Source organism: Mustela lutreola, chromosome 4 (assembly GCF_030435805.1).
Source record: "Mustela lutreola isolate mMusLut2 chromosome 4, mMusLut2.pri, whole genome shotgun sequence".
Taxonomy (NCBI): Eukaryota; Metazoa; Chordata; class Mammalia; order Carnivora; family Mustelidae; genus Mustela; species Mustela lutreola.
Genome location: NC_081293.1, coordinates 197,096,694 through 197,117,675, shown reverse-complemented (window position 1 = coordinate 197,117,675; position 20,982 = coordinate 197,096,694). Strand labels below are relative to the sequence as shown.

General features: G+C 53.4%; 2 protein-coding genes across 10 annotated transcripts in view; one reads left to right on the top strand and one right to left on the bottom strand.

The window, feature by feature from the left end:
* WDR86 (WD repeat domain 86) overlaps positions 1 to 13,468 on the top strand; it is a 31,463-nt gene extending 17,995 nt beyond the window's left edge. For 2 of the 6 annotated variants that reach the window (XM_059172292.1, XM_059172291.1), the window contains exons 6-7: positions 910 to 1,013; positions 3,639 to 5,656. In XM_059172292.1, coding sequence (XP_059028275.1) covers positions 910 to 1,013; positions 3,639 to 3,971 — 437 coding nt within the window. In that variant the 3' untranslated portion in view covers positions 3,972 to 5,656. The other 4 variants (XR_009353039.1, XM_059172294.1, XM_059172293.1 and 1 more) reach the window with 4 other exon arrangements.
* Positions 5,796 to 20,982, bottom strand: part of NUB1 (negative regulator of ubiquitin like proteins 1) — a 28,127-nt gene continuing 12,940 nt past the window's right edge. For all 4 annotated transcript variants that reach the window (XM_059172287.1, XM_059172288.1, XM_059172290.1 and 1 more), the window contains exons 7-15: positions 20,802 to 20,893; positions 18,518 to 18,624; positions 12,749 to 12,935; positions 11,941 to 12,048; positions 10,835 to 10,987; positions 8,567 to 8,713; positions 7,018 to 7,113; positions 6,202 to 6,379; positions 5,796 to 6,036 (exon numbers count right to left, since the gene is read on the bottom strand). In XM_059172287.1, the coding sequence (XP_059028270.1) occupies positions 5,858 to 6,036; positions 6,202 to 6,379; positions 7,018 to 7,113; positions 8,567 to 8,713; positions 10,835 to 10,987; positions 11,941 to 12,048; positions 12,749 to 12,935; positions 18,518 to 18,624; positions 20,802 to 20,893 (1,247 nt within the window). In that variant the 3' untranslated portion in view covers positions 5,796 to 5,857. The remainder of the gene's footprint in view (positions 6,037 to 6,201; positions 6,380 to 7,017; positions 7,114 to 8,566; positions 8,714 to 10,834; positions 10,988 to 11,940; positions 12,049 to 12,748; positions 12,936 to 18,517; positions 18,625 to 20,801; positions 20,894 to 20,982) is intronic.

Here is a 20,982-nt window from a genome sequence, read left to right as displayed (position 1 = left end):
TGCAGTCACCTGCTCACTAATTCGCCTGTATGGACATCCTTCCTGTTTCTCTCCCCACTTGGTGGAATGCTAGGCCAGATGAAGTACTTGAACTCCAATCCTAGCGTCAGGGTCATTTCTGGGAGAGCGCAGGCTGGGACCATAAGTAGACACCGGAGTTCTTGTGGTCAGCACTCAGTGTGGTCCCTGATCCGCAGAATCAGCGGCAGCTGGAACTGGTTAGGCAAGGAGGCTCGCAGGCCCCGCCCCAGACCTCCTAAGACAGAAACTCAGGTGGGCTCAGCAATCTGCCTTAACCGCCATCCAGGTGACTCAGGTGCTTACGGAGTCTGAGAACTCTTGAACTAAGCTCTAACGTAGGAAAAGGCGCAAGGAAGGCCAAATCCTGGCCCTTGCCGTGGAGAGGTTGGGCAGGGGCGCTCTAGCGAACGCCAGAGGGTCTAGGCTCTGTTTGGAGGGCCAAGGTCATTACTGAGGAGAGGAAGGAACAAATTTCTAGTTGGTCCTTGTCCCAGTAGGCAACTCAGATGTTGGGGGGGGGGGGGTAGATGACTTCCCCCCCCCACCCCGACCCCACCCCAAGGCAGTGGCTTTAGAGCAGGGAAGCAGGCCTCACCAAAGGCTTCCACCAAACAGTCTGAGCGAGGGCACCTGGGCGGAGGTGGTACTCAGGAGGGACAGGAGCCCGGGCGGGAGAGGGCAGCCGAGGTCCTGCAGAGCACGGGGAGGTGGGTGATCCCCCGAGTTCCCAGGCCGGTAGCAGCAGAATGAAGGTGCCGCCTCCTTCCTTGCAAGGGGCTCCCGCTAGTTCCCGTTTGAACCTTATGACCTCCCGGTGAGGCGGGCGGAGGGGCCCGGGCCCGCCCCGCCGCACCCCTGCCCAGGCCCAGCGGCGCCCTGTGTTCACAGTGTTCACGGGCAGCGGGGACGCCCGCGCGCGCGCCTTCGACGCCCAGTCCGGAGCGCTGCAGAGGGTGTTCCGCGGCCACGCCTTCGTCATCAACTGCATCCAGGTAGGCGCTCGCGCCGCCCCCGGGCTCTGCCTCGGCGGGGAGGGAAGGCCGCCCGCCGCACCCCGAGGCCCCCGGCGGAGAGGCCGCCGGCCCTCGGCTTAGGTAGGTGCCGTTCGCGCCCGCGAGCGAAGCTGCGGGCCCTGCGGAGGGGAGGGCGGCCCGGGCGCCCCCGCAGCGCCGCCCCACGCGCCGCCCCGCGCCCGCAGGTGCACGAACAGGTGCTGTACACGGCGTCGCACGACGGCGCGCTGCGCCTCTGGGATGTGCGCGGCCTCCCGTGCGCGCCGCCGCCGCGCCCCGCCGCCCCCGCGCGCAGCCGCTCCCGCCTCTTCAGCAACAAGGTGGGCTGCGCCGCCGCGCCCCTGCAGCCCGCCTGAGCGCCCCGACTCTGCCCCGCCTCGGTGTCCGTGGATTCTGAAGCCCCGTCCCGTCCCGTGGACGGCGACCGTGCTCGCCCTCGGGGACCACGCCTCCATCCCCGCCACCCCCAGCAGAGCGGCCCCGCTCTCGGGTCTGCACCTGGCCCAGCGGGACCCTCCCGACCCAGGGTCTGCGGCCCCACAGCCCCCAGGGCCTGAGGTCCCCAGAAGCTAAACCCATCCTGGGGGGAAACGGGACTTCTTCAAAGAGCCCAGCAGCAGCTGTCATTAAGTTTGGCAGATTGTCCTGAGGACGCTGGTGAAGAACCGAAATACACGTCCTTCCACGCGCTCTGGAATATGTCTTTTGTTCTGCAAACTCAGCGGCCCGTCGGAGGGAGGAGGGGTTCCCGGAACCGGGGCTTCGCACACCCGCCCGGGCCTGCCTCTCCTCGAGGGGGCACTGAGGGGCTGCGGCCCGATGACCCTTGGTGTCACTCGTATGGGGAGTGGCCATGGGAGAGGCGCTTCGTCCTGTGACAGTGACATCGGGGAGCCGTCACCCCTGCTCTGAAGCCCCCAAGTCGGCCGGAACCGAGGAGGGCTTCCCGCCGCCCCGTCTGGGTCTGGAGTTCAAAGGCCCCGGCAGTCGCCTGCCGGTCGCGTGCGCAGCGCGTGCGCCCGACGCGGGACGCGGGGAAGGGGTGGGCCATCCCTCAGCGGAGAAGCTGGAGGGGCTTCCTGGGGGAGGTGGGGCCGGGGCTCCGGAGAGGCCCCGAGGGGAGCCGCCCCCAGCTGCACCTCGTCACCTGAAGGGGGCGCGCTGCCAGCCCTCGGCTGGGGCGGGAGGAGAAGCCGCGGGGCGGTGTCTGCGGTCGAGGGCTCGGCATCTGGCGGAGGCCGGGAGCCTCTGGTGCGGAGGAGCGGACCGTGCACTGCGCTCACCGAGAGCTAGTGCGTCCGCGTCGCGCTCTGGGGGTGGGGGGTGCAGGTCCAGGCCTGACGGATGGGGCCCTCCCCCTCAAGCCCGAATAGGTACGCGATGGGCACCTGGGGCGGTAGGAAGGGACGCCTACCTTCGTGACTGCGCGCTAGGCCACACCCCGGGAACGCGGGGGCCTCGCCAGGAAGGGAGGCTGGCGGGGGAGAAGCAGGCGCGGTAGCGTCCTGGGGCTGGGCCTCGCGCGGGTCTGCGGCGCCCACAGCTGCGGCTGCAGGGCCATGGCCACCGGCGGGGCTGCCCGGGAGCGGAGGGCAGCCCAGGGAGCGCCGGCACCGGGACCACCTCGAGTACTGGTGCCCGGATTTGCGCTGAGCCCGCAGAGGGGCGGCTGGAGTAACCAGCCGCTCCCGGACGCGCGCAGGCGCTGAGCTTTCCTGCCTCTCCTGTCACCCTCCGCCACCTCTGATACCCCGTCCCCTCCAAGCGTACCAGAGACAGACACAGGGGCTCGGACACACCCGGGAAAGAGCCCCGGGGTGGATCGGGACACAGGAGCTGCTAGATAATCTGTTCTCCCGCCTGCCTCCCCTGGACAGAGTAGGAAATGGAAACCTGGTGGGATTTTGTTTTTGTTTTTTATAAAGATTTTATTTATTTGACAGAGATCACAAGTAGGCAGAGAGGCAGGCAGAGAGAGAGGGGAGGAAGCAGGCTCCCCGCTGAGCAGAGAGCCTGATGGGGGACTGGATCCCAGGACCCTGAGATCATGACCTGAGCGGAAGGCAGAGGCTTTAACCTATTGAGCCACCCAGGCGCCCCTGGGGGTTGGGGTTGGGTTTTTTGTTTATTTGTCTTTTGGGTAGTTATATAGCAGAGTGCATTTGGGTAATATTTATTTCTCCAGCACACAAGGCTCTGTTAGATGTTGATGATGTTAAGACCAGATGACCAGGTATTCTTTGCCTTTGATAAATAGGGCCGGATTGAGGTGGGGTGGGGAGGGAGGACATATGGGCAGGGACAGGCAGCAGAGGGTCACCAAAGCCCAGAGCTCCCGGAATTTCATGAGAGGGATCGACATCGGATGTGAAGAGACGCCAGCGTCTCACTCCTGCTCGGAGTCCTGTGAGGGCCTGCGTGTCCGGCCACTGCAGTCCAGACCCCTGCCTGCCTTTCAGGGCGCTCTGCAGTTGGACTGGCGGTCCTTCCTGCCTCATCCTCTGCCCCACCCCACCGTCTGGTGGGCCTAGAACAGCCCTGACCTCATGGATACAGCACACTCGGCCTGTCCTATACCAACTATTACATCCTCATTGGTCCCAGGTCTGGAATGTTCTCCTTTCTTCTCGGACTCTCCAAGGAGAGCCCCTCCAAGGCCCATGTCCTCTGGGACTCCTCCAGCCTCAGCACAGTCCCGTTTACATGGGGACATTTTCATCACGAATACCCTCTGCTGCTTCTCCTGCCCTCCGGAGCCGGGAATGGCACTCCGTCACTGCCCACTTTCACACAGCAGCTGGAGGCAAAGCCAGGACCAGAACCTGCCTCCCGACGTGGGACGGGCAGCCCTCCTTACGTGAGAGCTGGCCTCTCGGTGTTTCTTCGGGCGCCCACGAAGCGAGGTCAGAGCCCTGCTGGGGAGCTTCTGCATTCTAGCCTTTCCAGGATCACTAAGAACGCATCTGGGAGCTCGAAGCCATGCCTGGCCCAAGGCCAGGACAGTAACTGCTTAGCCAGAAGCTGCGATTCAGGCCTGAAATCCGAGGATGACACGGTCCGGGAGAGACCCCCTCATCACCTCAATCGTCAGCCACTTCAACACCAAGGGCGCAAAACCCCGTCCCCTCCTGCGCGGGCTCCTTCCCCACCACCAGCTCCAGCTCTGCTTTCCACGTTCATCTTTCATGAGAGCCAGCTGTGATTTCTTCGCAGAACCCCGTGCAGCAAACACCTTGGATCTCAACAAGGCTCGAGACGGCCCTGGCGCGCTCCCTACTTAGAACACTTGAGGAGTGTGAGGAACTTACTGCAAAGTCAGGCTGATGATTTTTGAGTATGTTTTCCACCTTTCATTTCCACGTGGATCGTTCATTGTAAACGTCAACAGAAAAGATTCTCACCCATTGAAACTGGGCTGCCTGTTAAGGCTTTATGAAAAGGAATAGTGGAAAAGTCACAGCATTTCAGCCGGCCCTCGGCCCTGGCAACAGGGCCACCTACCCTCCATCGCAGGAGCTTCCCGCGACCTCTGGAGGACAGGAGGAGGATCAGGGACATATCTGGCACCTGATCCAGCACACTGCTGCTGCCAGCTGTGTCCTGGGACTGGACCCGGCTCTCATGTCACTCCCATCTCCAGAGTGACGTTTGGCGCAGTTGGAGTGCTTACTTGGGCCATTAAGAGGCTAACTACGGGGACGCCTGGGTGGCTCAGTTGGTTAAGCAGCTGCCTTCGGCTCAGGTCATGATCCCAGCGTCCTGGGATCGAGTCCCACATCGGGCTCCTTGCTTGGCGGGGAGCCTGCTTCTCCCTCTGCCTCTGCCTGCCACTCTGTCTGCCTGTGCTTGCTCTCGCTTCTCTCTCTATGACAAATAAATAAATAAAATCTTTAAAAAAAAAAAAAAAAAAAAAGAGGCTAACTATGTCTTCAGAAATTAGTAATGTGACACAGGTATACCCAAAACCCCCCACAAACCTGGAGAAAATAGATCTTAATCTCAGATAGCTATCTCAGTGAGCAGTGAGCTTCATATGACAGTACAGCGTCTGGAAATGATGATTAAAAATTAATTGCTTTGGTTAGCATTTAAGATTTCCCCATTTAATGAAAGATTTTATTTTTGTAAAGAATTTTGAAAAGATATAAATTCTTCACTTCAACCTTGAATTTCAAATACACGTTACTAAACTAAGCGTGTAGAACATGGACATCCAGCCTGCCACTGTCTGGTACAGCTACTGTAGCTGATCCCTCATCCTCGGCCCCCAGAGAGCTTGGAATGGTTGAAGATTGAAAGGACATGTCAGGGAGGGGCCGGCGAGGCCAAAGCAGGCAGGCAGAGCTGCAGCGCAGGAGGCAGGGAAGCCAGCAGTGAGCTCGGTGGGGCAGGAGCGCCGGCAAAGTGAAGAGATGGATGGGTGCTCCCCCCCATTAGCTCCTCCCGGAGACCCTCCCCAGGGGCCACCTACACTCCAGAAGTAACTGCCCTTCCCATTCCTTGGTCAAAAGAAACCAGAGAAGACCAAGCAGAGAAAACCCGGTTAGGGCTGCAGCATCTGAAGGCCAGAAGGCTGCCGGGAGGAGGAGGACCAGGCCAGAGGCAGCGACTTCCCCAGGCTCAGCATTAGGAACACGCACCTGTCCCTCCCCGGCCCGCCTCACCCTCACAGCAGCCCCTGCTCCCCGCTGCCCCTCCTACACCCAGGGAGGAAGCATCCCTGCAGCAAAATCAGATACAAGAAGGAAAAAAAGACCTGCGTTCGACTTTTCACAATGATAGACTTTATAAGCAGAAACTCAGTATGTATTTCTGCTCATTATTCAGTTTTTCCTTGTTGCCGACTTTATGTTTTCTACATAGGATAAGTACTCTGCAATAATTATTTCTTCGTCTTCCAGAGTTGAGTCAAGGTAATCTTCTTCGTGTTCCGGAATATCTTCCAATATTTCATTGACGGCTTCTGTCTCCATATCTTCATCTGTTGAGGCACTAGAGGTACCTGCAACGCAGTAGTGTGGTCACAGCTGACGGGGGAGAACAGAGGGAGGACATGCCACAGAACAACGGAGCTGACCCCCGTCCCCAGGGCCCTGGCCACACCTGTGGCCGCCCCCCCGCTTAGCATGCGGCCTGCCAATCTCCCAGCTCTGAGAGCCAGACCTACCTGCGGAGTCGGAAGGGGACGTGGACGGCGTGGAGGAAGCGTCTTCGGCCGCGAGCTGCAAGTCTGGAGGAAGACTCCCCCCGTTGTGGGCCAGGGTCTGGGCCGCCAGCTGCACGTTCCCCCTGAACACTCTCAGGGCGGCGTTAGCCGCCACCGCATCGAAGCCCATGTACACCAGCTAGGGGAGAACACGGGCTGGGCTACACCGCGCCGACCCCCGTCCAGCACTCCTGCTCAACCCCTGGCCACGGAGAACAGCCTTCCAGGGAATATGCGTCTAATCCCCAGCGTGCGCACGGCACCGGCCTCCTGCCTCACCGCCCTGCAGCACAGTGTGTGCCCGCGCCGCCCGGGAGGTATCGAGGAAGCCTGTGCCCAAAACGCCCGAGCCTGGTCCTCGCAGAAAGGCAGCGGGCTTGTGGGCCGGCGGGACGTGCTCCTCCCGGTGACCGGGGCCTTCAGAGAGGTGGTCCCTACACACTTGGTGCGCTGGTCAGGGAGGGAAGTGGGGACAGAGCGCCACGGTGACATCCTTTGAGGTCACTGGCAGGGACACGCGCTGAAAGCAGCAGCAGTCGTGTCACGTCCCGGGGCACACGAGAGGAGGCAAGTCTACAGAGAACTTCCAGCGGCTCTATCTCCTGCTCTCGAAGGGGAGCCCGCCCGCTCTCCTCCCGTCCATCACCACGGCTGCGAGCCTGGCTGGCCTGTAGGAGGGCCTGAGTCGCTCCTGGAGCCCCGTCCTGCCGCCAGCCTTGTCACCCTGGCCACCCCGGCGCAAGCTGCGGTGGAGGCCACAGGTACATCCTCGCTTACCTGCTCGATGTTTTCCTGGGAAGGACTTTCTTGATGGCTGCTGGTTTCAGGATCTGAATCATTTAACCACCACATCTGAGGATTACTGAGAAGAATCTAGAAACACACAGGAATTTACTCATCGCTCCCACCTGCTCACCGACTCCGTGCTGGGCGGACACGGCCACAGACACACCAGCAAGTCGAGGGCAGGACACTGTGGGGCACCGGGCAAAGGGCGCAAAGGAAGCAGAGAAAAGGGACCCCCGAGCCCAGGCGGCAGGGGGCTGCCGGCGTTCGAAGAAGGCTTCCTGCGAAGAGAGCATCTGAGTTGAGGTCTGGGGAGGAACAAGACGACCAGGATAAACGTCCCTTCTGAGGAGGCAGGAAGGGACCAGAGCCGGTGGGGGGCGATGGGGGAAGGCCACCAAGAAAACAGCCCTTGTGTCAGAGCTCAGCCCCTGGGCCGACAGGTCGCGCAGGGCGATGAAGGTTTCTCGGACCCTGCAGGGCTGACCCGTGTCGTTTCTCTTTGGAGAGGGTCACGAGCTAGATTTAAAATGTCGAGGACAGCAGAGCTTTTTGACCGCGGATTTTCATACCACACAACACCTACTCTCAACCTTACAAGCCCTCTGGAGAACGTCCCTTTAAATACTTCTAGACTGGTGGCATGTGTCACAGTGCGACTCGTGTAGTCAAGCCTAGGGCACAGCCGCATCAGCCCCACCCCCAGTCAGAACTTCCTGCCTTTATATTGTTCCAACACAGGAGGCCACACTAGATACTCAAATCTAATTATAAATTATACATTTATATGTAATGTGTGTGCTTATATACACACAAATACATAAACATAAACATATTTCCTTGTGGAAAGTTCTGAGGAATGGACCGGCGGTCTTGGAATAAAAGGCCAAGGCAGGGCAGGCTCCTCGCTGCAGGCAGGGTCCACAGCAAACTCCTCAGCAGGGCAGACAAGGGCACCCCTGCCCGCCTGGCCCCAGCCCTAGCAGCCACAGCCCCGGCGGCTCCCCCCAGCTCCCAGCTTCCTTGCGCCAACCGCCCCCCACACTGCCCGGAGAGGCACCCCGTTGGCCCAGCCCGCGCGGGTCCTCCTCCACAGCTCCGCGTCCCCTCTGCCCGCCACGTGCCGACCCCACGGTGGTCTGTCCTGCTCTGCATTCTGTCTCCCAGTACTGTGTGTGCTCCCTGAGGCCAGCATGTGCAGAATGAACCAATAAATAAAGCGATATTCAAACAGAACATTAATTAAAAGAAAACCATCCTACAACTTTCCTCACTATTCTCCACATCACTGCTAAACTCTCGGTGTTGCAAATGGAAACCTTACACACAGTTCTGCCCCCTGGCCTCCGCCACTCTGGCTCTGTCCCTGGGTTCGAGAACGGGAGCCTGACCCTTAGATCCAAACTGGGACAGAGCAGAATGGCCCGGGAAGCGGGACTGCACGCACCACGGAAGGACACTGGAGAGGAGTGTAAGCGGAGGAGGGGCCCCCCGACCCGCAAACAGGGGCGCTCAGGGCAGGCCAGGGCTGGGGGCCTACCTTCAGGGCTTCATCCAGGTTTCCGGCGGCCTGATACAGGGCCTGCTTGGCCGCGTGCGTGGAGTAGCCCATTCCTTTCAAAGAGTTGATACTCTCCAGCCGGCGTCTTTTCTTCTCTTTTTCCTCTTTCCTTATTTGGGCCAATTCCTTTAGGAAAACAGCAAAGTCACGGAACTGGAAACTGAGACTTTGTAAGAAGCCTGCTCGATCCACACTCAGTAGGATTCTGGGGGTTGCCAGGCAAAGTGGAAAACAAAAGAAGGGGCTGAACTTCCCTCCACACGGCTCCCCGAATCACCAGCAAGAGGGCTGCGAGGGCAGGGGGCCCGGCACTGCTCTCGGGGCAGGCCAGTGCGAGCCGGAGACCGCCATCCCGGCTGGAGGGGAGCGCCTCCCGGTTGCCACCACCCAGCACCACAGCAGGCCGCTGAGAACAGGGAGCTCATCGCTGCCGGGCCCTCTTCCAGGGGGGCGCAGAAGAGCTTCCTGCATGGCTGGGAGGGCTTCTTGGCCCCTGGTTAATTCCCAGGGATCTTGTTAACATGTGGAGTCCGGATGGGGGTTGGGCGATGGGGGGGCAGCGTCCTGGGTGATACCAAACACGGAGATCTACCCACGCCACTCCTCGTACTTCCGAGGCCCTGTGAGACCATTTAAAACCTCCAGAATGCTCAGTGTCAGGAAACAAAGGTCATCGAAGTCCACAGTTTTTTTTTTTTTTTTTTAAGATTTTATTTATTTATTTGACAGAGAGAGAGATTACAAGTAGGCAGAGAGAGAGAGGAGGAAGCAGGCTCCCCGCTGAGCAGAGAGCCCGATGCGGGACTCGATCCCAGGACTCCGAGATCATGACCTGAGCCGAAGGCAGCGGCCCAACCCACTGAGCCACCCAGGCGCCCCGAAGTCCACAGTTCTTGACCCTGAGCTCAGAAGTGCCTTCTGTTGCTGCAAGAGCCTGAGAAGGGCTACAGAGAGTTCTAGCCGCTTCTCTCCCATCCCAACCCCAATCAGGAGAGTGCAGAATTTAAGAACAAATCTCATTTAAAAAAACAGATTTTGGGGGTGCCTGGTGGCTCAGTCACTTAAGTGACTCGGGTCATGGTCTCAGGGTCCCAATGCCGCGGCCCCACGTCCCCACCCTGCCACTGCCGTGCACACTCCACAGCCACACAGGCCAGCGAGGTGACTCCACAGCGCCTGCATTTTGACTTGGGAGTCGCACCCACTGCCGCGTAAGCTGCCTTTCCCCTGCCCCACCCTCTGCTTCCGATTTCAGTTCTTCCACGTATAGTCTGGAAGAATCGTGCAGAACATTCACACACGCAGAAAGGTGCTGCCGGCCAGCAGCCACGGGACTCCGGCTTCATCTCACCCAGATCTGACATGAAGTTGGAGCCTCAGAGCCCTGTGCCTTCAAGTGCAGATGCCTAGCTCGTCCTCCTTGTAATCACGTAGAGACAAGGGAGGAACATTTTTGTGATGTTTCCCTTTACGCTAGAAACTGGGCGAAAGAACCAGACGGGGCAGAGGCCGGGGGTGGCACACTGGGTATGCAGCCACGGCGGCGGCGGCCACCTCCATGACTGGCGTTTACAGCTAGAAGGGACGTGGGAGAAAATCCGCCCCGACTCCTCAGAGAACAACAGTGGCCCCACTTCGCCATACCCCATCATTCGCTCTGTCTGGAACTCAGCTCTTCTACTGTAAAATTAGCAATATTAGATATGGTACCATGCCCTCCCACTCCACAATCTCAAGTGTTTTTAATCTACTCATCTGTACTTGTTTCGTAGGATTGTGGTTTTGTACCTTTGCTTTCGTACTGTTAATTGTTCCTGGACCTGACTCACATTTCTGGCTAAGGATGCCATCCCACACTGTAACCGTGGCTCCACGGGCAAACGAAGCCCCCTCGAACATGACCTCCAGAAATCTACCATGGTGAGGGGAGAGAGAGGAGAGGCATAGACAGGCCGCCTGGATCATGTACATGGGAGCTACGGCCACCACCACAGCGAATAAAACTAAGGAAACTGCACTGCCTGGAAAGTAATGCAATTAAAAAGGACAAGTTTCTCCTGCTTCTTCCCAGTCTGAATAGAGAAGTATAAAGCGCTCCCTGTGATTAGAACTACCACAGAACAATCTCTTTCTCTTCCTTCATACCCAAGAGCTATATAGCATTTTGCAAATAGGCTTACTATCGCCTCAAGTTTCACGCCTATGCCAAGGCTGGGACCCAGGGTCGCCGAGAATGCACTGAGATACCTCTCTGCGGCTGCTGATGTGGGCGGCCGCGTGGTCCACGTTCCCGTCACAGGCCCTGAGGCCAAGCCGGGCTTCCTGGGCAGTAAACCCCAACTGCAACAGATTGTGAACTTTCGATGGATCGATATATAGCTCTTTAAAGAGCTGGCGTGCCTACAGACAAGAGAAAAACACAAGAACCCTGTAACTTTAACAACATTAGAGCTTAACACAAAGCTAAAACCCGGAAAGAATAAGCTTGTACCTGATATGAATTAAGGTATGTCAGATTTTATTTTATTTTTTAATTTGACACAGAGAGAGGGAGAGCAAGGAACACAAGTAGAGGGAGAGGGAGAAGCAGGTTCCCCACTGAGCAGGGAGCCCGATCCCAGGGAGCCCCACTGAGCGGGGCTCGACCCCAGGACCCCAGGATCATGACCTGAATCCAAGGCAGACGCTTAAAAAACACCCAGGCGCCCCCGGTGTGTCAGATTTTAGGTAAACACTCTGAACTCTGCTTATTATCAACTAGCTAAAAAAGAATACAGACATCACTCTGCCCATGTGGTATATGGTAACGTAACAGAAGGAAACAGGCTAAGTAGCTGCGATCTTTTCTGTTTTTGTAACAAAATCCCCTGAATGGGAGCTGTTCACGGGGCATTTCTCGCTGTCTCCTGCAAGTGGGTGTAGCTAGGTGGTTAAGTCTAGGCCAGCGGTCTGTAGCAGGAGTGACAGCCCCAACTTCCGGTCCTTCCAGAGGGGGGCCAGCACTCGCTCTCTTGCCCCCTCTGCTGGCTGGAAGAGGACTGACAGGAGGGGCGGGGGTGGCTACACACAGGCTGGCGGAGCTGCTCCCCGGCTCCCCGGCTCACCACCAGGTGAGGCACGGACACCGGCAGCCAGTTAAAGCCCCCTCTTTCTGAGGTTTCCTCATGACAGCATCTCACCCGCACCCTAACAGATGCAAGTATGGTGCCGGCGTGTGTGAGGCAGAGGGCACGGGGGCCAGATGTGTGTTCTCACTAGTCACGAACTACTGAGTTGATGAAATACTGGATATTTGGGGAAGGAAAAAAACGCAGGTGACAATGGCTACAACTCTGGAGTGTTCATTTTCTTACCTTGTTGAGATAGTCCCGAGCCTCTTCGCCATTTCCACTGTGATAATTTCGGATACCTTGAAGCAAGTAAAGTCTTAAAAACAATACCTTCTCTTTCCCACAGTTCCCCTAAAATTATTGGGGGGAAGAAGGATAAAACTGTCTTATTTCTAAGTACAGATCTGTAACATTCACACTTGTAAATCCCTTCATCTTGACAGGGGCAAAAGTGCACGCCTAAAACGTTTCTATCTTCACGTACCACTAAGGGCAAAAGTAAAGATCCCAGAGGACGAGGACATCCCCCGCGCCATCAGGGAAGAAATGGTGCCAGGACTCCTGGGTGCCTGGTCCTTCCGGTCAGTAAGGAAGTAGACCAAAGCCCAAACCGGGGATGCTTTACACTGCTCTGAGATTTCCAAGCCGAATTCTGATGACTTGTGGAAATCCCCTTAGAAAAATCCTTATTCGAATCACAGCTCTTGAGCTCTGACTCACTCGTGTCCACGGCTACCGTTCAAAATGTCTTTTTCTGCATTTAAATCTTCCATGAAACTCTACTGAACACAGTCACCAGCTCTCTCGGCCGGGGTGATCATCGACGGGGTTCTAGGGCTGGACAACTTGGGCTTCCAGCTCCACCCCGCCCAGACCGAAGTGACAGCCCAACCTGCAACACGTTCCGCAATCCCGTGAGAGGACAGCTGGACGAGCGCCACGCACGCTACTGTCGAATCACCATTGGCAGCAGTCAGCATTTGTTATCAGGAATAAACTCAAATGGTAGAAACGGGCTCAATAATACACAAAAGAAATCAGAGTAACATACTTTTATGTGGACCAGTCTCTGGTGGTTTTCTCCGTAACAATTCTTAAAGCATTTCTGAGCCAAGTTTAATTTCTTTTCCGCGTCGTCAAGGCATTCCAGCTGCTCCAGGCGGAAGTAGCACCACACGATGTCCAGCTGCAGCACGGCGTAGTTGTCCACGGTGTCCAGCAGCTCCCTGCAACACTCGCTGCGGGCGCGAGAGGAAAGGACGTCACAGAGGAGGAGCGTTAAAGACCTTTTTGTGGATCGCTGCAAGTCTTCCCCAGGTTCTGCTGTTATTCCCAAAGACCGACTGCTCCAGAGCACAGACCCCAGTGTCTACGAAGGGAGCCGTATTCATCATCCGAATTCTCCCAATGGGTAAAAGGCAGTTAGGGCTCAGGAATAATGGTTTAACACACACACACACCCTTGCTACGCTGGGAGCGAGGTTCAGCAGGGAGTGGAAAACTGACGTCACTGCATCAGCAAACATGAGGTCAGCAAACTTGAGGCGGCCATGGCTTAAAGCAAAGGTTTCCAGCCCTGACTGTGAATCAGAATGAGCTGCGAGTGAGGAATTTTCTTCTTTCTTTGGTCCCCACTGGTGCTGGGACCCCATCTACATCAAACTGTAACAGAAGCCTCTGGAGACAGCGCCTGGATGTTTTGTTCTGGAAATCTCCCCAGGTGACTCTAAGGTACAGCCAAAGTGGGGAACTAGTGCTTTAAAGACCCCCCCCCCCAAATCACCACTTGCTGTGAATGCCTCCCCTGATGAAAACAAGACATTCATGTGCAACCACAGTCAAGCGGGGAGGAAACACGACTGAGAAGATGCCAGGCTCTAAATGCTTAGCTGAGCTGGGGGCTGGGTACAGACTGGATGCTACTCCGTGGCTGTCCCCAGCCCCAGAGAAAGGGGACGACAAGACAAAGGAATGTTGGCAAAGATGGACAGCAAGCTTATTTATTCTGCTTTTAAAAGGTGCTTTTTAGAAATTCATAATGCATCCCTAGACCTCAAGTTGGAACTTTGTCAACAAAAAAGGAAAACCTTCGGTACAAACTTGAAAGGCCTCGCCTGTGTTTTCGTGGGTTTTCTCTTAAAGGGAAGATGGCTCTTGTACAAACTGCAGAATCCACGCGCCCTCCAGCTTCCCACCTTGTCTATGAAAATCCACATGGAAGAAACAAGGGAAAACCAAAGAAATGTGATGGAGTCGTGGACACCGTGAAGTGGGAGTCTCCTGAGTGCAGGAGAAATACACCAGAGCGGGCTTTTCGGTCATCTGTCGCATCCTTCAGTCATAGTGTCTGCTCTCTGCGAAGGTCATGTAAGGGGCCCACTGTGTTTTATACACGTGCGCACACAAGCCCCTGCCTGGGCAGGGGACACAGTCTCTGAAACACCTGCTCAGCCTGAGAACTTGCCTTTGAGGACGAGGAAAAACTCTGTGGACTGTGGTGTGATCTCACATTCTAGACTCATTTTCTTTTTTTTTTTTTTTTTTAAAGATTTTATTTATTTATTTGACAGAGGGAGATCACAAGTAGGCAGAGAGGCAGGCAGAGAGAGAGAGGAGGAAGCAGGCTCCCCGCTGAGCAGAGAGCCCGACGCGGGACTCGATCCCAGGACCCTGAGATCATGACCTGAGCCGAAGGCAGCGGCTTAACCCACTGAGCCACCCAGGCACCCTCTAGACTCATTTTCTAGGAGAGAAGACGATCCTGCCGTCCCTAAGAAAGCAGGGGACATTTTGTCACAGTTTTCAAGCCCTACCTGTGCATGTGGGCTCATTCACGTTTAATATGCATGCCGAGCAAGGCAGAAACTGCCTCATTTCAGGTAAAAATAGAACCACGTGTGCAAGCTCAGCTCAGAAGGGACTACCAGGCAGCATGAACAACACGCACAGGTCTCAGACTAGCGAAGGACATGTCGTTCTTTTCGTTTCAAAAACACTTTCTCTTCAGGTAGAGCCCTATATAAAAGGGATCATGAAATCAACACTTCAGAAATTATTAGGGCTGTATTTGAACCTGATCATGTCACTCAGATAAAAACGTTAAAGCCCTGTATAAAACTGTACCTTAGAGAATAATTCTATTACTACTACCTTGGCCTATGGTTTTAATAGCTTTCACACTCAAGGATCAGTAAGTTTTCATGTTAAAAACGTTAACTAAGGGGCGCCTGGGTGGCTCAGTGGGTTAAGCCTCTGCCTTCGGCTCAGGTCATGATCTCAGGGTCCTGGGATTGAACCCCGTACCGGGCTCTCTGCTCAGCAGGGAGCCTGCTTCCTCCTCTCTCTCTGCCTGCCTCTCTGCCTGCTTGTCATCTCTCTCTGTCAAATAAATAAATGAAATCTTTAAAAAAAATTAATTAAAATAAATAAGCAACATTAATTTAAGTAAAGCCTACTGAGTCTAGCTTTAGAAAAATTAAATCCCACTTGAGCTGAAGTCAATTAACAAAATGTATCCTATTTGCCTTATGATTTTAAAATTTTTATGTAAAATAAAGGTACCAGTTTCAGGAAGGGCCAAGTAAGCTTATATATCTCCATTCTTTTTTCAGGAAAGGTTGACTAAAGTCATTTTCAATCACTGGCTTGAAGGAGTTGGATCACAGTCCACCTCGGTGATGCTTTTCCTATTTCTGGTCCTGGGGGCTCACTGCGGTTCTTTTATCTGGGGGTTTACAGTTTTTAACCAACTGGGGAAAATTCTGGCTATTATTTCTTAAGATTCTGCGGGGGAGCCCAGCTGCTTCCTTTTTCAGGGACTACAGTGATCCACGTATCGGGTCACCTGAAACCGCCCTACCACCTCAGGACGTTGTGTCCGTCTGTCTTTGCTCAGTTTCCTGCTGGAGCACTTCTACTGCCCTGTCTTCGCACGGACCCATCTTTTCTTCAGTGCCGTCCAGTCCGCACCAAAGCCCACCCAGTGGGATGCGCTTCGTGTGCCCACAGTGCCCGCGCAGTTCTCTGGTGGGCGTTGCACGTCTATCTAACATGCCCCGTCCTTCCTCTACCTTCCAGAACGTACGGAATTCGGTTACAGCAACTGTTTCAATGCCCCAGCGGACGGATTCTATCTTCCATCGTCCGTGTCACTTCCGGTCTGTTTCCATTCTTGACTACGGGTTGTATTCCCTACACCTTTGCCTGACCATTAACTTCTCACGGGAGCCTGCTTCTGTGTTGTGATAAATACTACTTTGGGATGCAGATGATCCTTTTAAGGCTTGTTTTTAAGCTTTGTCGGGTGGGACCACAGCAGCCTTCAGAGATAATCCTGCCCTACTGTGGAGGCAAGACCCTTCTGAAATCTCCCGGTGATGTCCCCGGATCAATCAAAAAGTTTGTCACTGTGGTTCTGGCTCTGATCGTCGCCATTATTCTTGGCCTTCTGAGCGCTAAAGATTGCTCTCTGCACCTCTCGGGTGCTGACCTCCCCTGCCTGGGGTGGTTTCCTCACACGCAAGTGTGGATCGTTACTCAACAGAATACTCCAAGGAGACCTATTGAAGCTCTGGGACCTGCTGCCCCAGGCTGCTCTCCCCTCTCCCGCTGCGGCCTCCCTGGATCCCCAGCTCCATTTCTGCAACTCCAGGGAGAGCAGGAGGCCCCACCTGGCTTTCTTGTCCCTGCACTGCAGTCGACCGCTCCCGAGGCAGCCCCAGGAAACAGTCCCAGGGCTCCCCTCGCTTATTCCCCCGCCTTAGGGATCGCTGTCCTATACTGCCAGAAAACTGAGGTGTTTGCACACTTTGCCCAAATTTTCCGTTGTCTGAGGCGAGAGGATATGTGGTCCCTCTTGATCCCTCTTGGCCAAAGCAGAACTCCCACTTGACACTGTGAACAGGGGAAGAAAGGGCGCTTGCTCATATCCTACACACCATCCCCACGATGCGGAACGAAGTCCTGGGAGACCTGCCAGCTTGCCTGGAGGTGGGAAAGGAAAGAGAACCGCGGTCTCCTCCACCCTCGTCCTGACCTGCGCCCGCGCCGACGGCCTCCACGGAGAGGACGCGCTCTCACTAGATCGATGCTGATAAGTCAGCCTGACTAACGAGAGCTACAGGGGAAAAGTGTCATTCTCTACGGAGGCACTGACAACCGTGACTGGGTTATAGTATCTACGACTTACTGAACATGGTAACGCACTGTGAACGGAAAATATAGTTATTTTTATTCAGGGCTTCCTGGAGACCTGAAAATTATTTTGAGGATTTGTCTGGGATAAGAAGGTTGACAAAGGCTCACAGAGACAAATCAAAACCAACCATGTCTCAGGAACTGCTGAAGGAGGGACACCTCAACGGCTCAGTCAGGTCAGTGCTCAGGGCATGATCTCAGGGTCCCAGGATCGAGCCCAGCATCGGGCTCCCTACTCTCTGCTGCACCCCTGCTTGTGTGCTCACTCTCTGTGTCAAATAAATAAAATATTTAAAAAATGCATAGGCATTCACTATACCTGTCTTTATTTTTATATATGTTTGAAATTTTCCATAATAAAAAATTACAATTATGGAAGGAAATGAAAAATGCATCTGCATTTGACGGACCGAACTTTGAGCCTCACCGTGTTCAGCTGAACAGAATGAAGGCAGCCCAGAGGCAGGAACAAAGAAGTGGAGTGAGAAACCCGAGAGGAACCAGCCCTGTTCTCATTTCAGATTTGCCGCCTCCTTCCCAAATATCCTTCTTTTTTTTTTTTTTTTTTTGCTTAAGTTAGTTTAAATTGGGGTTTGTTCACTTAAAACCCAAGGGTGCTTGCTGCTAATATGCTTGGCAAACTATAAACATTTATATTTATCCGCTTCAGGTGTACAGTAGATCTTGGGGTTTCATCAAAATGGAAAAGAAAATAATCCTAAAGTTGTTAACTTTTGACCATTTTTAAATACAAGGCTACTTTTCAAGTTCCCCTGCCAGATTATAGTCTCTCGGCACCATTTCTCTCAAGAGGAATCAGGAGCCTCTGGGAACTGCTGACTCCTGGTCTGGGGCAAGAAATGTGCAGGATGAGTCTGGAACACCTTTGGACACCAGCCACCACTGGGATCGGGTCCAAAAGATGCAGCACAGGACCCACGTGTTGGGCACAAATGGTCAATTTAAGTACGGAGGTCTGAAAAATGTCAAGTGTGTTAAAATCTGAGTTCATATTGATAATTTAAAAAAAGAAAAGAAAAAAAAAGAAGGAAAGAAAAACCTCACTGGTGATATCCTCTTCAGGGAATTCAAGGGAAGCACCTCATTTATTCTGAAAACGGGAAAATAAGAAGAAAGAACCAAGCATTTTATTCCTCTTTTACAAACTGTACCTCATTGTAACCAAAGACCAGTGAGGAAAAATACTTCCTTTCAGAAGAATCCCAGCAATAAATGCAGAAGGAAAAATAAGGTGTCACTGTTTGCAGCCCCTAATGAAGCAATGGACTTGGGAATGATCACCCACATCGAAGCCGCCCGGGGAACCAGCTGGTGGAGACTGCAGGACGGACCGCACAAGCTGCCAACTCGGCACAGACAGAGCTGCTACGGGCAGGCTATCCAAATAGAACAAGTGTGTGTTTATGAAATTCCTTACAGGGAAGAGATGAGCAATCTGAAGAGATAAAATAATTCACAAACTGGTCTACACTGCAACTACTCTCTTTACATACACGACTGTCTTGGGCGGAAAGCTGAAGCCTGACGCGCGCGGGCAGAGGACAGCGCTATAACCTGGACTATCTTCCTTAAGGGGGGTACCACCAAGTACAAAAGTGCCTACCAGAAATATTTGTCAGCATCCAACAGACATGGCAAGGCTATTCCATATTCTTTTCTTTTCAGGAAAGCTCTGCCCTTCTCATGATATCCCATAGCTAACATAAGGGCCTAGAAAAAAATAAATTAAAAAAAAAAACATTACTTCAAACTGTAATAAAACAGATTATATGAAAAGCATATCAAGTCTAGAGAAGTCAAATAAAGATTTTTTAAAAACCCAAGATCACAACTCAATCCAAAATTAAGAAAAACATAATCAAAGCTTCATTTCATTTCAATCCTGAGATCAAGCACTCAATTTAACGTGGCTGACAGGGTCATAACCTGCACCTGTCTGTCTGTTTCCATCAGTTTATTCCAGTATCTGCTGATTTAGATCTATTTCTAGTATTCAGTAAGACTGAACAAATAAACAAGCAGCCAGTAATGCTTGTATCCCTTTGAAAAAAAGCATTCATGAGGCACCTGGGGGGCTCAGTCAGTTAAGCACCTAACTCCTGGTTTCAGCTCAGGTCTTGATCTCAGGATCATAAAACCGAGCACTGAACTCCACAATGGAGTCTGCTTGGGATTCTCTCTCTCGCTCGCTCGCTCGCTCTGCCCTTTCCCCTGCTCATGCGCTCTTAATTTTTTTTTTATTTTTTAAAAAGATTATTTATTTATTTATTTGACAGGGAGAGATCACAAGTAGGCAGAGAAGCAGGCAAAGAGAGAGGAGGAAGCAGGCTCCCTGCCGAGCAGAGAGCCCAATGTGGGGCTCGATCCCAGGACCCCGGGATCATGACCTGAGCCGAAGGCAGAGGCTTTAACCCACTGAGCCACCCAGGCGCCCCTCATGCGCTCTTTAAAAAAAAAAAAAAAAAAAAAAAAAGCATTCATTTCGCTTTCTAGTTTTTGGGTTTTAAATAAAGATTTGAGAGAGGGAGAGAGAAAGAGCGCGCATGCGCACACCAGCAGGGGAAGGTCAGAGGGAGAGGGAGAAGCAGGCTCCTCACTGAGGCGGGGGACATGAACGAACACACACACACACACACAAAAACATGGCTCAATCCTAGGACCCTGGGATCATGACCTGAACCAAAGGGAGATGTTTAACCGACAGAGGCACCCAGCCGCCCCTCGCTTCCTAATTTTAATCAAGTTTTTTTTCTGTCAACTCCAGTATTCCTAGAACAATTTTTCTTAAAAGGCAATCCACAGGTGCCTGGCTGGCTCAGTCAGTAGCGGGTGCTGTTCTCCATTTTGTGGCTCTGAGTTCAAGCCCCACATTGGGCACAGAACTTACTTGAAAAAAAGAAAGGGCAATCCAAAAATGTTTTTAAGTTCTTTCATATTTAAATTTGAATTTTCATAGAATTCAGTTTTGTAAAGGTTTTCCAAGAAGTCTGGATATCATTTTTTTTTTTTTTTTTAAGATTTTTAAAAATTAAATCACACCCAACATGGGGCTCAAACTTACAACCGCGAGATCGAGTCACACACTCCACAGCCCGGTGCCCCTGGATATCATCACTTAATATAAGAGAGTTGTGGGCAAGTAACTACCAACATTTTAAAAATAAAATAGCATCAGTCCACTGATAGCTACCAAGTTCTTATTAAAACTTAACTTTAATCCTTCATTTTCAACCATATAAGTCATGGAGTGAAGCCTACTCTAACTTGTCCTTTAAAGACAGAACAATTAAAATGGACTTGACCCACAGTCATTATAGCTCTTTATTATCGGAAGCTACTGGACCAGCTCAGAGACTGATCTCTGGGTCCCAGCTGTAGAATGCTCCTGCAAAGACCCCCTGTGATGTGTTCAAAGATAAAACCACCTCCTACCTATTCCAAATTACTGGAAAGGCAGGGGAGAGATGGCAGAATCACCTGTCCGACTTTTCCCCAAATTACACGCCCCTCCTCCTGCCCCCAGCTCCCTATTCTAATCTATCCCTTAGAGGACATGCCCTCTGGTAAAAAACAAAAACAAAAACAAAAAAACACCCAAACCAGCACTGCCACGGGGAGCTGCCTATGCGGAAGGCAGTGGATCACGTCAGCTGGGAAGGTCACCCCTGCTGCGGGACATGCCACCAAGCCATTCTGTTCTACAGCACTGAACGTCGCAGGCTGAGTTGGGGGACGCAGGTGCATATCACAGGCTTCCATCCTGATTAGAAGCTCCCGTAGAAAACGGTTTCTAGTCCTTTATGACAGTCCAAGACAAAACAGCTAGAAAACCACTTCTGTTCTGACAGCAAATCAAAGCTTCAGCCGTAAACTTCTGAAGTACTTACCTTTCTTTCTGACGGAGGAATTCTGATCGATCTGCCTGTCTGGTTGGCTATGTCTAAGTACGGTGTGGTTTCGGGATCCACCACCGTCTCAGCTGCAACCGAACCGAAAGGGAGTCTGTTAACCCCACACCAGAACGCAGTGACGGGACATGACGAGTATGAGACTGCGGGGAAGGAAAGT